At 43.2% G+C, this 14,652-nt stretch overlaps 1 protein-coding gene across 1 annotated transcript in view; it reads right to left on the bottom strand.

Annotated features, from left to right (window-relative positions):
- Positions 1 to 11,182: 11,182 nt before the first annotated feature.
- Positions 11,183 to 14,652, bottom strand: part of CDKN2AIP (CDKN2A interacting protein) — a 56,342-nt gene continuing 52,872 nt past the window's right edge. The window contains exon 3 of the mRNA XM_069631473.1: positions 11,183 to 14,407. Coding sequence (XP_069487574.1) covers positions 11,949 to 14,407 — 2,459 coding nt within the window. The 3' untranslated portion in view covers positions 11,183 to 11,948. The remainder of the gene's footprint in view (positions 14,408 to 14,652) is intronic.

Below are 14,652 nucleotides of genomic sequence, written 5' to 3'. Positions count from 1 at the left end.
AAATGTACTTATGCTTTCAAAAGCGTTAAGTGTAAATGAATAGCACCAAAATAACTGAATGATTTACTTATGGGTTGAAAAGCGCTCAGGAATGAGGCAGGCATCTTGCAATCATGCCACAAGTTAAGTCACAACGTCATGACGAGGGTAGCGCGATGACGTCACTGCACACAAATCGGCACGCTGACATCTCTAGATTAGGCAAAGGTAGCTATCAAGCTACAGGATCCATGGTGCTCTGTGTGAGGAGCAACATTGAAAAAGGTAAGGCATATAGCAGGGCGGTCTCTCTTTTTCTCTGGGCAAATATCAATCAGCCATGAGAAGAAATCGGTTTCTTGTATGGAATTTCTTACAGCTACCCTAATGAGGCTAATATTGAAAATTACTCTGGGACTGAATCGGCATACCATGATCAGACCAATATGACTAACAGGTAACTAGTGTTTCATTTACAATGTATTGCCCACCCCCCACATATATTTAGCTTTTCTCTTGTAATGATACATATGCTAACACGTAGCACTAATTCTATTTCATATCCATTTTTCTTAGTTATCCCAATTAGAACAATTGTTGAAATAGCATGTGAATCTAAACGAAAGAAAATAAGGAACCAATGATTGACGCCATAGTAATAAGACCATCCAAATGATTAAGCCGAGATTGATGGATCACAGGTCATTTCTTGGTAAACAATATAAATTAGATGATAGGCATCTTTTCTGTTAACCCAATTTATATTGTGTTGGTCTCAGACATTTGGTTTAGATAACCAATGGATAAAGAGCTGGAAGCACTAGGGGAAAACTGAATTTAACTTGATGTTTATAATATAACGCTAATGTGACCAAGGTACAAATACAGGTAAAACTCACTTTTTGAATACTTTTAAGATCACTCAGTAATAATATGGAGGTTGTATCACCATATTTTAACAAGGTTGGTGGTTATAAAGGATTGGTGGATGACAGCAATATAAGCGCACTTGTGTACAAATGGTACACAATGTGGCCGATGGAGCATGGGAACATATGGATAAAAGCTGATAATGTGACAAGTGTTTCATATATGTCAGCTAGACTCGAAGTAGTAGTTACTCTCTGGTCAAGCGTTGATGGCATGGGTGCAGGGTGATGTTCCAAGCCAGATCCAAAGTAGTTGGTGACAATACAATGTTGGATGGATCCTTTAATCAAAATGTCAGAATTGCTCTATTCATGTGTATAAGGGGCTGCTGTGTTAAATTCACATTCAAATGTAATTCAAGACAATGCAAAGAAAGATGCCTACATAAAATGACAAATTTGGTATCAAGAGTTGACAAGCAAATGACCATTAATAACAGGTTTGGTTAATGACTTCGAAAAAGCCGAGTAGGGCAAAACACTGGCATGTGCTGTCCAATGATTTATTGTTGGATTAGATAGTGATTATGAGTGTGGGTTATGATTTATATGTTTGAAAAATTGGAATAGATTGGAATAGATTGTGATTTATGTGTTTGGATTATGAAGTATGCGTTTGTAAATTTGTATGTTATGGATTAGATTATAGAAATGTACTTCATGGGTTGAGACCGACTTGTGATTATGCCTCTGCTTTGATTAAATGTTTATTGCTATTGAATCGATCTTAAAGGATAGTTCCGGGACTTTTTTTTTTATTGTCCCTACGGTTCGGCCATGTGTTTTTAAGCATAAATCGGTAGATCGTAGAAAACTTTCCTATGGACCATACCCGACTTTTCGTCCATTAACGCACTCGAAATCAGCCGCCATTTTCTGATAATCCTCTCACTTGCCGCATCGCCCTGGCTCACCTGCTTTTGCGGCACTAAATCAAATCCCCCGCCCCTGAGCCTGACATCGGCAGACGCGTACCGCCCATTTCCCAACGCCAAAGCACGTTTCGTGTCAACAATCGCTGCGCCTCAGCTAATGACGTGTCGCCATGGAAATGGCAGGACGCCTCTTTCCTCAATAAGTATAAACACACCGTTTCACAACACACAGCAGCAGATTTTCGATTCCATTATTCTCTCTGTGTTACTTTGAGTATTCTGTGACTCGTTTCTGTGCTCTGGTCAGCTACCTACGCCACTTCTAGGCCTTGTGAACACCTGTACCATCTCTGTAAATTATTTTACTTTCTTTACCACACAATGGCTACAATAATGCCGTATATGTACGAGCCCGAGTACACCGAGGAAGAACTACTGGAAAGGCAAGCACGCGAAAACGATGGGGATTCGGACGGCAGTTGGGAGGACCAGTCAACGGATGAAGAGCCTGGACCATGTCGCATGGACGGCGTCTCCACCTGGTGCACGTGCAATCGGTGCGAGCTAATGCCCACTGAGGAGGAGAATTGCTGTTGCCGTGAACATTCCAGGTGCTTGGCCTACATTTCGGAAGGCGAGCCAAGTCCGCAATGCATCACCGAGCTGCCAGAGTTCAGGGAAGCCTGCCTCTCACGGACCGTGTTGAGGATGATGATGGTGCTTATGTACGAACTTCGCGGCACTGTTCGTCCGCGTAATCCGAGTAACGAGTAAGTATACTCTAGTTTTGATGTCAGTGATGCCACTACTATGTCATGGCCGTCTCCCACATATAAAATTACATCTACATATCATTCGAATGCATGTAAATTGGGTCCATATTGTGCATTTTCTAGATAGAATTTTTTTCAAAGCAGAATGATAAGAAAGTTTTGTCATTTTAATACAGTTTGCATCTTTCATTTTCACAGGTGGTACAGGCTGGTGGCCTATCGTTGCTTCACTTGGTGGCTTCACGGGAGGCTCGGACACCGCGTTCGGAGAGTAATACCTGCCTGTGCGGTACTTGCCATTAGACAACATTTCCCAAGCGACAGTGGACAATACCGCGGATTTTCCCTGGATGTGCTGCAACCGGAACTTTACAATGTGTAATGTTTATTATTTATGTTCAATTGAAATTAAGATCTAAAATAAAACCCAACATATATTTTAACAATGGTTGTTTTCATTTTTTAAATGAATCTAGTGTGTCTCCATTGAATAGTCTTCCTGTGCCTTGTCTTGTCACACCACATGTCTCCGGCCAGCATCCTCCCTCACGCTGGCCGCCCACCTTCAATCCACATAACCTTTGCACCCATATATTCTCCAAGTGGAGCTGTCAGGGAGCGATAAAGGCCAAGAGGTGCCAAAGACCATGTACACTTCAAAGTGGTCTATAGAGCATGGGTTGTTGTTCCCATGTCTACCTCCAGACCCCGTGTCTCCTGCCAAGCATCCCCCCTCACGCTGGACGTCCCCCTGCAATCCACATAAGTGTGTCTCCATTCACAAGTCTTCCTGTGTCTTGTCTGCCCGACCAGCGCCCCAATCCACCCCCCGCCCTATCAAAGGCAGTTCGCACCGGGGTACTTGTGCTGCCAAGTGGAGCTGTCAGGGAGCGATAAAGGCCAAGAGGTGCCAAAGACCATGTACACTTCAAAGTGGTCTATAGAGCATGGGTTGTTGTTCCCATGTCTACCTCCAGACCTAGTGTCTCCTGCCAAGCATCCCCCCTCACGCTGGACGGCCCCCTGCAATCCGCATAATGCCACGACATATAGACGTCATTCATTCACAAACACACCCCTGTTTCGAATTCTTTATAACCCACTTCATATTTCTAATGAGCACTTCTTTGCGCTTTGCTAGTCAACCCGTGAAGGTGCTGGTTATCTGCTCTTCGTCTCTGTGAACTTCCGTGACCACTCCGAGGAAACTCCTCAGTTTGCAACCGGTGAACTGCTCCCTGTTGTACGACAAGAAAGTACTCTGATCCCTGCATCCGTTTGTTCGTCAAGGTAAGGCCATGTACCATAATCATTTTGCGTCCAATTTCTTTTTGTTCAAGACAGTACATGCAAGGAACTAGTCACATGTTCTGAGTTTACATTGGTATTCATAGAGAATTGTTGATCTTTACTTTTCAGAACTTTCCACAATGCCTGCCTGTTCCATTGGCGGTTGCCCTTCGAAGACCCATAATAAATCTGAAGGTACTATAATGCATGTTTTCCCTAAGACAATAGATCAGATAAGAGAATGGGTCCGATATTGCGGATATCCACCGTCTGAGCTTGAAAGTAGAGTCCTAGAAGTCTTTGCGGACAAGAGGGGTGATCGATACCGCATCTGCAGCAGGCACTTTAGCTCAGACATGTACTCCAAATCATTGCTAATAATAAATTTTCGCAAGCGAGGCGAAAATTGCTCTCAAACGCTATTCCCACTCTATTCGTCCACATCCCTCCACTGGTGAGTCAAGTTTACGTATTTATCTCTCGGCCTTGCGGTAGTGTGTAGCATTAGCTAACAATAATTTCCCCATTTATGTATCCACTCAATATGAAGGCGGAAGATTCTCCATCCGTGTCGTTCTTGCAGTCATCAGCCACTTCAAGCGCCTATCGGGTAATCTTACTTGGCTATTCTGCCACTGACTTTTTTTAGGCATGTAAATCAATAGTTTTAATTTATCATGTAATTATTTTACCTAATGGTACACCCTTGTACTCGTCCTCTAGTCTTTGTTTTCAGTTATAATTATTGTTATCCAAAATAATGCAAGTACTGTCTTTCAGGGAGATGCTGAGGAGTCCAACGTATTGACGACAACCGTTGATGTCACTCCGATGCTCGAGGTACGTTTCCGGACAGTTCCATCGATGGAGATCATCAGATCTTGCATTCTTGTAGCGTGATTGTTACACACAATGTTTCTTTCGTTTTTAGCCATTGATATGTCCTTCTGTCGTCGCCCTCCTATGTGTCTTCTTTTTTCAATATTGTGTTCATTACTAATGAAAGTCCTACGTTTCAGGGAGTCGCTGGAGCATTAGTCCAAGAAGAAGGGGGAGCATGCAGTTACGGGTCGGCGCAACAGCTTGCAGAAGTGTGCACCGCAGTTACATCGTCCCTTGATGTTCTTATGCATTTCGAGGTATGGATACTGACAGTTCGATTAAGCAAAATCATATGACGTGATTACATCCGCTATACTTCCTTCTTTATTAACGCAAGTACTATGTTTCAGGGAGATGACGGACCTTCTTCTACAAGAACATCACCCCTAGTAGTTGATGCAGATCTCTGGATGGTGACACTTCCAACGATCGAGCAAATCGAATCATATTTAAATATCCATTATTTATTTTAGACAACTGATCATTTGTGCAGGTCTATTTAGATGAGCCGTTGACGCCTGCACAAAGTTTCTGTTCTTTTTATCAAAATAGAAAACCATACTAATGCAATTACTGTGTTTCAGGGAGTCACTGAAGCATCATCTTCAATAATATCATCAATGGAAGTCTATGAGGAGCCCGAGGTATGGATCTTGACAGTTCCATCTAACGAGATCAACAATGCGTGAATAATTGACGTTTGAATGTTCTACACAAAGCGTTCATTCGTGTTTTGCTATTGAGATGTACGTGGGTATTGGTCCCCAAGTACATTTTGTGTTTTCGATATTATTATACATACTAATGAAAGTTCTATGTTTCAGGGAGTCGATGGAGCGTCAGTGCGTGATGGATGTGCTTATCATGAAAATATAGTCGTTGCAGCGCAAGAGGAAGTGGAAACATGCACACACGAGTCGGAGCAACAGCGTCCTGATGTTGAAGTTCGAGGCAAGAAAGTTTCAAAGAAAAGAAAGCAAAAGAAGGTTAGTGTCCTGGTCACTATATTATGTTGTTTTTCACTGTTAATAGTTCAATACTGCAAGTTGTGTTTAAACTGAACATCCCTTTTCCAATCTGTCCTCTAGTTGCGAGTGGGTGTACGAACTAGATCTACACAGACAGTGAAGCGAACGAGAGATGTTGCTTGTCAAACCTTTTGGCAGGGACTTGAGACTGGAGATGCATCGTGCCAATGGGAAGAATATGAAGTGATTGACAACGGAGCTATACCACATCCAGCCATTGATAGTGAATGTCCTCCTGGTAGTTCGGATGCAGTCGGAGATCAGTTCACAGAATCCACACCCGCAAAAACTAAGACCGCGAGAAAGTTGAAGAAATTGTCTTATTCACCCATCGCCGGAGAAGGAACAGATGTTGCAATGGAAGAGAATGAAGTGGACGACAATGAAACACCATCAATATCACTGAACATAGCGGAAGACGATATCAGAGATTCTACCTTTCATGTGAGTGACATGTCCTCAACGTTACAGGCCGAACCAGCTGGGATGCAGAGTGACAGTATAAGGAAAGAGGCCAAATTCATTGTATTCGATAGTTGTTTGATTGATATTATTATTCGGATGAAATGTGGGCATTCGGTTGGTGGGGAAGTATGTGGGGAGCCATTGATTAATGTGACTCGTGCAATTCGAGGCACTAACCTTAAAATACATGCCACCTGTACAAAATATCATCCTTTCTCATGGTCTGCACAACCCATGCTGGGGCAACTGCCAGCAGGCAACCTACTTTGTGCAGCGGCTGCACATTTTAGTGGTTCAAGTTTTAAAAAATTAGAGTCTTTCTTTCAGTTTGTGGGAATCCATTTCATTGCGAAAACTCAGTTCTACAAATACCAAACCGATTATCTATTTCCAGCCATTAGCGAAGCTTGGAGAATGGAAAAAATGTCTATTGATAGTACATTCGCGGGCAAACGGTTCAGGCTAGCCGGTGATGGACAGTGCGACAGCCCAGGATTTTCAGCCAAGTACTGCACCTACCACTTTCAGGACATGGAAAGTAAGAAAATTGTGAGTTCGGTGGTCGTGCAGGTGTCACAAAGTACATCCTCAGTGGCCATGGAGAAAGTTGGCTTTGTAGCATCATTGCAAGAACTACAATCGCGGGGAATGGTGATCGACCTGATAGCCACGGACAGACACGTTTCAATTGCCAAGACAATGAGAGAAGAGTACAAAAATATAAATCACCAATTTGACGTTTGGCATCTTGCAAAAACAATCAATAAAAAAATGTCTGCTGCGGGTAAAAAAAAAAAAGAAACGCAAGGTATTTCACAGTGGTCCAAGTCAATCAGCAACCATCTTTGGTGGAGCTCAAAAACATGTGGAGGGTCGTTGGAAATTCTACTGGAAAAATGGCGGTCAGTAATGCTACACTGCACAAACGTTCACCGTTGGAACACAAACCAACATTTCCACAATTGTGAACATGGCCATTTGTCCACAGAGGAGGCACGGAAGAAGAAGTGGTTGATTCCTTCATCACCCACTCACAAAGCCATTGAAAAGATTGTATTTGATAAAACTATAACAAGAGATTTGAGGGGACTCACGGAATTCTGCCACACAGGAGATTTGGAGGTGTTCCACAATATGTGCCTAAAGTACAGGCCAAAACGATTGCATTTTGGCATGGAGGGCATGATAAATCGGACTCTTTTAGCGGTCTTGGCACATAACCATAATGTTGGACGTCAACAAAGTAGGACGACCGGAACTTTAGGGACGCTTCGCTACAATAAGGCCTTCACTAAAAGAAGTAAACAATGGGTGATCAAACCAGTGTTTGAGGATATGCAATATGAGTTTATTGAGAGACTTATTGTTGACGTCCTAGATAGGCACATAAATGGAGTTGTGAACGAACCTGTGCAGGGGACAACTGCATTGCCACCCAACATTGCCTCTGTTCCATGTCCACCTAAAGAAGAGCTCATTGAGAAATACACATCACGGTTTAAATGATTGTAATTCGATTGTCTGTTCTCTCGAGTCTCCTCATGTCGCAGGCCCATTGAATATGTGTATCTATGTAATGTGTAAATTAAAGTGATTGCTCAGTGTACATGCAATGTGTCTATCCAACCATGTTCATCTGCGCATTAAATTAAACAATTAAACCAAACAGTATTATAAATAATTTTTCAAAAAATATAGAATGTCTCCGTATTTATGGTTCTCTGGGGCTGCAAAGCACGCAGACAAAATGCAAAAATGGAGTGTAAATTTCAAGTCCTGTGAGATGGCCTTACACTGAATGTTGCTAAATAGGAATGTGCGCTCGTTCGAAGTGAAGGTCAGCTGCTTTGATTTTTTGCTCGGGTGCCGGAATGGCCCACGACTCAGTATAAGGTTGTATTGTTATTTGACCTTGACAGGCCGGGACCATCCCGAAAGACTTCTTTTTGGGGGTGTGGGGCAATAACGTAAGAAACGATAATGAAGCCATTTCATGTTCGTTCATTAGAAGAAATAACGTCGGCATAGAAGGAGTGGTATTTTGGGGCTGCCCTACGCACAGACACAATGGAAAATGCAAATATAATGTAAGTAACTCTTTAGATGAGTTTATACCGCAATTTAATTACTATACAGTAGCTTTAAAGACGGGTTAAGTTGTACTTGTTCGTTCTATGTGGCATATTGTTTTGTACCGCCACTATCTTGAGGAGAACCATCTCCTTTTACGGAAGCACCTCAAAACCTTCCTCTTTGCTTCTGCTTTCTCTCTCCCTCTCCCCTGCTACAACTGGTCCACTGTCTGCGACCTCGGTCCTGGGCCCTTCCACTCTCCACCTGCACTGCCTCCCTATCAACCCCTGCACTGGGGGACTGTCTCAGTATCCTACAGCCACCCCTTGATGTATAATACCCAGTTGCACTGTCCTAGCTATGAAATAATTTCCCGACCTAATATATAAAATGAATAATTTTAATAAAGATCTGATGGTGAGACTAATTTCATTTTTTATGTTTTTCAAACAGGTACATCATGCATTACTGCATGTGTCACGAGTACCAGACAACGGCGGATGGTTTTTTTAACCGCCAGTTGCTTCTCCGCGTGAACAACGTTACCACCCTGACCATTTTATGGGACGATCGCCAAGTACAAGTATGCCCTTACGCGGTACTAACGGCTAGATGCAACATACAGACCGTTGTGGTGGCCTAGTGCCTCGTTGTTGGAACAGCCATGCGATTATCAGTGCGAACGAAGAGCTTATTTTATCGTAAACCAACACCCTGTGTACTGCACACGAACATCGCTTGCCTCAAGACAAACTATTTTGGATCGAGAGCAAAGAAAAATGCAAATCCCAGAATATTCTCTAAACATTTGATGTCGAATAAATGTACTTTGCCAAATGTACAATCTTGCCGTTTGCTTTTAAACCACAGTTTCATATTCCGAATTGTGGCGCTGTATTGTGAGATGATCTAAGACCCTGTGTACAGCAAAGGAACATCGCTTGCCTCAAAACGAACTTTTTGGAACGTGAGCAAATAAAAATGAAAATCGCTGAATATTCTCAAAACATTTGATGTCAAATAAATGTACTTTACCAAATTTACAATCTTGAAGTTTAATTTAAAAGTACAGTTTCATATTCCCGATTGTGGCGCGCTGTGTTGTGTGAGCTCATCTGTGTTGATTTCCGGGTTCTGTGTGGAGTCGCGTAGAAGACGCCTGGGCGCGTTTGCCTACGCAGCTCAGTCACGTCACGGATAGAGGCGGGGAATATGAATGTTTTGATAAAGTCTGTTTCAGGGGTGGGGGATTTGATTTAGTGCCGCAAAAGCAGGTGAGCCAGGGCGATGCGGCAAGTGAGAGGATTATCAGAAAATGGCGGCTGATTTCGAGTGCGTTAATGGACGAAAAGTCGGGTATGGTCCATAGGAAAGTTTTCTACGATCTACCGATTTATGCTTAAAAACACATGGCTGAACCATAGGGACAATAAAAAAAAAGTCCCGGAACTATCCTTTAAGATTGTTATAAAATGGATGCACAATAAGGCCATCTTTATCCCTTTTTCTTTATATAACCAATCCATAGCGCAAAGGTGTCTGGACCATTTTGCTAATCTGCAACAATAATTGTCATTTTTAAATCAGATGTCAATTTTATCATCACCTGCCAGTGGTCATCAACGAGCTTTTGGCAACTATCTATGTTTGATAATTTCTCATATCCTGGTCAATATTACCTATTCTGCCTTATCTTGTAAGATAGTATTATCTTGTCAGATAGTATTAGATGTGAGATGCAGTGATTGATGTAGACGTACTGGACAATGAATTTGGGCAAAATAAATAATCTCAGGAGCAAACCATTAAAATTACTAATTAGTGCACAATGAGAAAGTGCATTCATTGAATGTGGGAAATATTTTGAAGTGGTTAGTTTACTCTAGACGCACACACGACTTATTGCCCTATAGAAGGGTGCAGTTTATAACAAGCGAGGTGTGACATCACAACTTGCTTGCCATGTGAAAACCAATGCCCATTAGCTCTAATAATCTTAAACAGCCGATGAGTAATGCGACAAAGAACACAACATCTTGAGCAGCCATTTTCCGTCATCACTCACTGATTGTGGGAAAGTTCAGAAAAGGAGAGTGGTTTCTTTTCAAATAATATTCTCTGGGCTTCATAAAAGCATTAAGGCAGAAAAAAAAAATTTAAAGGAACATGGCTGGAACAAGAACCTAGGAAAAGGAGTGAGAATTAAAGGAGCAGCGAGTTCACTGAAGTAAGGGGAGATGAATAGTCAAAAAGCAGCAAAACAAATACTAGGCAAAGAGGAACAGAAGGGAGAGAAAATGACAGAAGAAGCAGCAAAAGAAAAAAATAATTAAAAAAAAAAAAACAGTAAACCAGGAAAACAAAACGACTGTTCGGTGGCAGGGTGTAGGGGTGGCAAACACCAATTATAATAAAATCAGGAATAAAAAATAACTCCAGGCTGATTTATAAAAAAATAAAGTATTGGAAGTTATCTTCAAATATTATTCCGCCACTATATGGATTTTAAACAGATATGCGACTTGAAATATAACATTTATTAGATATGCGCATACTACTGCTCAAGTATGTTGAAAACATTTTCTGAGAAGATCTAATGACTGATGGGGCGGCCTTTGTGGATTTTCTTTGGTGGGTTTTAGATAGGGGTTGGCTTGTTCATTATTAATAAGACCTCTGTGCATTTACATTTATCAAACCGGGAGAGATTTTAACACTTTAGATTTATCATGAAACAGATTTCGTCATCTGGGATAGTATCATGCAGAACCACTAATAAAAGCCATATTATTTTTCAGCCCTACCAAAGTAATTTGCTTTGTTAAAATTAGGCCATATGAACAAACACATCAACCTTGAATTGCATAATGACGTCAAAGAGGTCTTGCTTGTTTAGAAACCGTGATATTTATTGGAAAAATCGGATAATGGCATTTGTACTCAAATTGATCTTTGCATTTGGTGTAGTGCTGTAATGCCATTTCCTGGCAAGTAATCATTGCCATAAATTTGGTTGAAACAGCAAACAACTGTGCTTAAAAATTAACAGAAACAAACAATCCTTTGCTATTGAGTCGACGATATGTATCTATTATGGAATGGCCAGGACAGCCCTACACTCCTTTGGTTACTCTGTATTTGCACTAGGATGGGTATATCATGATGTTCATTCTATTTTATTTTGCTTCATTAAAACATGACCATTAACTATCATTCCACCTGAATGCAGACTACTTCTACTCATACCTTAATTAAAATTAGGAAATAAAATAGACAATTTAGCTTATAATGTACAGTATTGTGCCATCAAGGCATATTATTAAATAGAGGAGGGCCCAATTGTGGAAGTCTGGACTTGCAACTGTCAGCCAGGAAGAGTGCTGACTAAACTAAAGGCGAGCAGAAGCTTTAGAGCAACACTTTACATGCACGATTGAGCCCAACAATTCTTTAAAATAAATTAACCATTACAGAGTAAAAAGAACAAAAATATATTTCTTTCTGTAAAATTGGAAAGGGGAGGCAAATACAAAATATCTGGAAACAAGTTTGCCTTGTACAAAAAAACAAAAAATTCAATAAAGTTTTCAATTATACTTAGCCTAAAAAACACTGAACACACACATCGAATACCTTATCTTAATAGGTGTATAGTTACAGCAAGTCTTGGGGAATCCTCAATGCAGGTGGTAAATTTACGTGTCGTGACACTTCATCAAGAAGCACAAGGTCTTCAATTTCATGGCCACAAAATCTTCTTTTACATATTGTAACAACCACCTTTTTTTTAAGAAACACCTTTAATGCTTCCCTTCCAGCAATAGCTTTTGCATTCTCCTTATTTTTCCCACAACCTGTACCCAGATACACAGATTTGCATCTCAGTTCACACACAATGTTCTCTTGAGAACTTTTATTCTGGGGCAAATCTGTCAGTTCTTTAAGTGGTATAAAATCTATATCCAAAGTAGATTTGAGAGACTCTATTGCTGCTCGAAGGATTTCCACATGATTCACAGTGGGACTAAATCCTCCAACAGCCACAAGCTTCCAAGCAACGCTTTTATACAGCTTGTTGAAAAAAGTCTGCTTTTGTTTGGTATCATCGGCCGTTAACTTGCGAGGTAACTTGAGTGAAATTGCAGTCTGAGAAGTTTCTTTAGCAAAATATTCCTGTGAGTTATTGGCAGAATGTTTCATTGCATGTGACACAACTGATCTAGATCCAGTGTACTGTGCCGGACGGAAACCTGAAGTAGATTCAACTCGATTTGAAGACGAAACTGTGGATGCCATTCGATTTGAAGAAGATACTGTGGATTCCAAAAGTGGCAATGTTGATGTCAAAGATTCATTGCGAGGAAAAGCCACTGATATGGTTTGCCCCGGAGGCAAAGCCACAGGTGTTGGTTCATTCCGAGATAAAGCTTGTGCCTTGGATTCACTCTGTGGCAAAGCAGAAACAGAGGAGTCGCACTGATGCAAGGAGATTGCCTTGGAATCTTTCTGCAGCAAGGATGTCGACAAGGACCCAAGGAGGGGCAGCACAGGCGACAAGGACCCAAGGATGGGCAGCGCGGGCGACGAGGACCCAAGGAGGGGCAGCGCGGGCGACGAGGACCCAAGGAGGGGCAGCGCGGGCGACGAGGACTCCAGCAGCGGCAGAGTCGCTGGAGGAGACTCAAGAAACGGCAGCACTGCCGGAGAGGGCTCAAGAAATGGAAGCGCCATCGGAGAGGGCTCAAGAAACGGAAGCGCTGTAGCAGAGGATTCCATGAGAGGCAAAGCCGCAGTAGAGGGTAGCACGAGAGGCAAAGCCGCAGCAGAAGATTCAGGGAGAGGGAGAGCCGCAGCAGAGGATTCAGGGAGAGGCAGAGCCGCAGCAGAGGATTCAGGGAGAGGCAGAGCCGCAGCAGAGGATTCAGGGAGAGGCAGAGCCGCAGCAGAGGATTCAGGGAGAGGCAGAGCCGCAGCAGAGGATTCAGGGAGAGGCAGAGCCGCAGCAGAGGATTCAGGGAGAGGCAGAGCCGCAGCAGAGGATTCAGGGAGAGGCAGAGCCGCAGCAGAGGATTCAGGGAGAGGCAGAGCCGCAGCAGAGGATTCAGGGAGAGGCAGAGCCGCAGCAGAGGATTCAGGGAGAGGCAGAGCCGCAGCAGAGGATTCAGGGAGAGGCAGAGCCGCAGCAGAGGATTCAGGGAGAGGCAGAGCCGCAGCAGAGGATTCAGGGAGAGGCAGAGCCGCAGCAGAGGATTCAGGGGGAGGCAGAGCGGCAGCAGAAGATTCCGGGAGAGGCAGAGCGGCAGCAGAAGATTCCGGGAGAGGCAGAGCCGCAGAAGAAGATTCCGGGAGAGGCAGAGCCGCAGAAGAAGATTCCGGGAGAGGCAGAGCCGCAGAAGAAGATTCCGGGAGAGGCAGAGCCGCAGAAGAAGATTCCGAGAGACGCAGAGCCGCAGAAGAAGATTCCGGGAGAGGCAGAGCCGCAGCAGAGGATACCGGGAGAGGCAGAGCCGCAGCAGAGGATACCGGGAGAGGCAGAGCCGCAGCAGAGGATACCGGGAGAGGCAGAGCCGCAGCAGAGGATACCGGGAGAGGCAGAGCCGCAGCAGAGGATACCGGGAGAGGCAGAGCCGCAGAAGAGGATACCGGGAGAGGCAGAGCCGCAGAAGAGGATACCGGGAGAGGCAGAGCCGCAGCAGAGGATACCGGGAGAGGCAGAGCCGCAGCAGAGGATACCGGGAGAGGCAGAGCCGCAGCAGAGGATACCGGGAGAGGCAAAGCTGCAGCAGAGGATTCCGGGAGAGGCAAAGATGCAGTCATGGATTCAACCAGATTAAGAACTGCTGTGGATTCACACGTTTGAGATATTGTATAACTCTTATCATTTGAATGACTTCCCTGGCATGTACTCAAAGGTGCTTCTCTAATGCCTGAAATCAAAGACTGCATCCTTGGATTCAGGTTGCTCTTTGAAGATTTTGCACCACTGCCTTGCTGCATAACGTCCTGTGTGTGCCTTGAAACAGAGCTCCTTTCATTATTCACTGCACCAGGAACAGTTTCAACAGATCCACAGACTTTTGATAATTTCTTCCTGCAGGGTTCCTCTTGCATTTCTGAGCAGGGAAACAGAAAACAAAAACAAAAAAAAAAAAAGAATGGTTTAAAGTGGTTCATTTAATTGCTACATTTAACCCACACAAGCGGTTCAGATTTAGTCTGCTAATCCCCCACCTAATAAACAAGTACTGGCAACAGGTTTGGTTTTTGGGTATAGGCATTTGCTAGGAACTGGCATTACCTGGCCATTAAATGATACAGCTGCAAAATGATGCGAGTACCTGGGCATTTTGATAACAGT

The sequence above is a fragment of the Ambystoma mexicanum genome, chromosome 6q (genome assembly GCF_040938575.1).
Source record: "Ambystoma mexicanum isolate Mex_15411 chromosome 6q, UKY_AmexF1_1, whole genome shotgun sequence".
Classification (NCBI taxonomy): domain Eukaryota; kingdom Metazoa; phylum Chordata; class Amphibia; order Caudata; family Ambystomatidae; genus Ambystoma; species Ambystoma mexicanum.
This window is presented reverse-complemented; position numbering and strand designations above follow the sequence as displayed.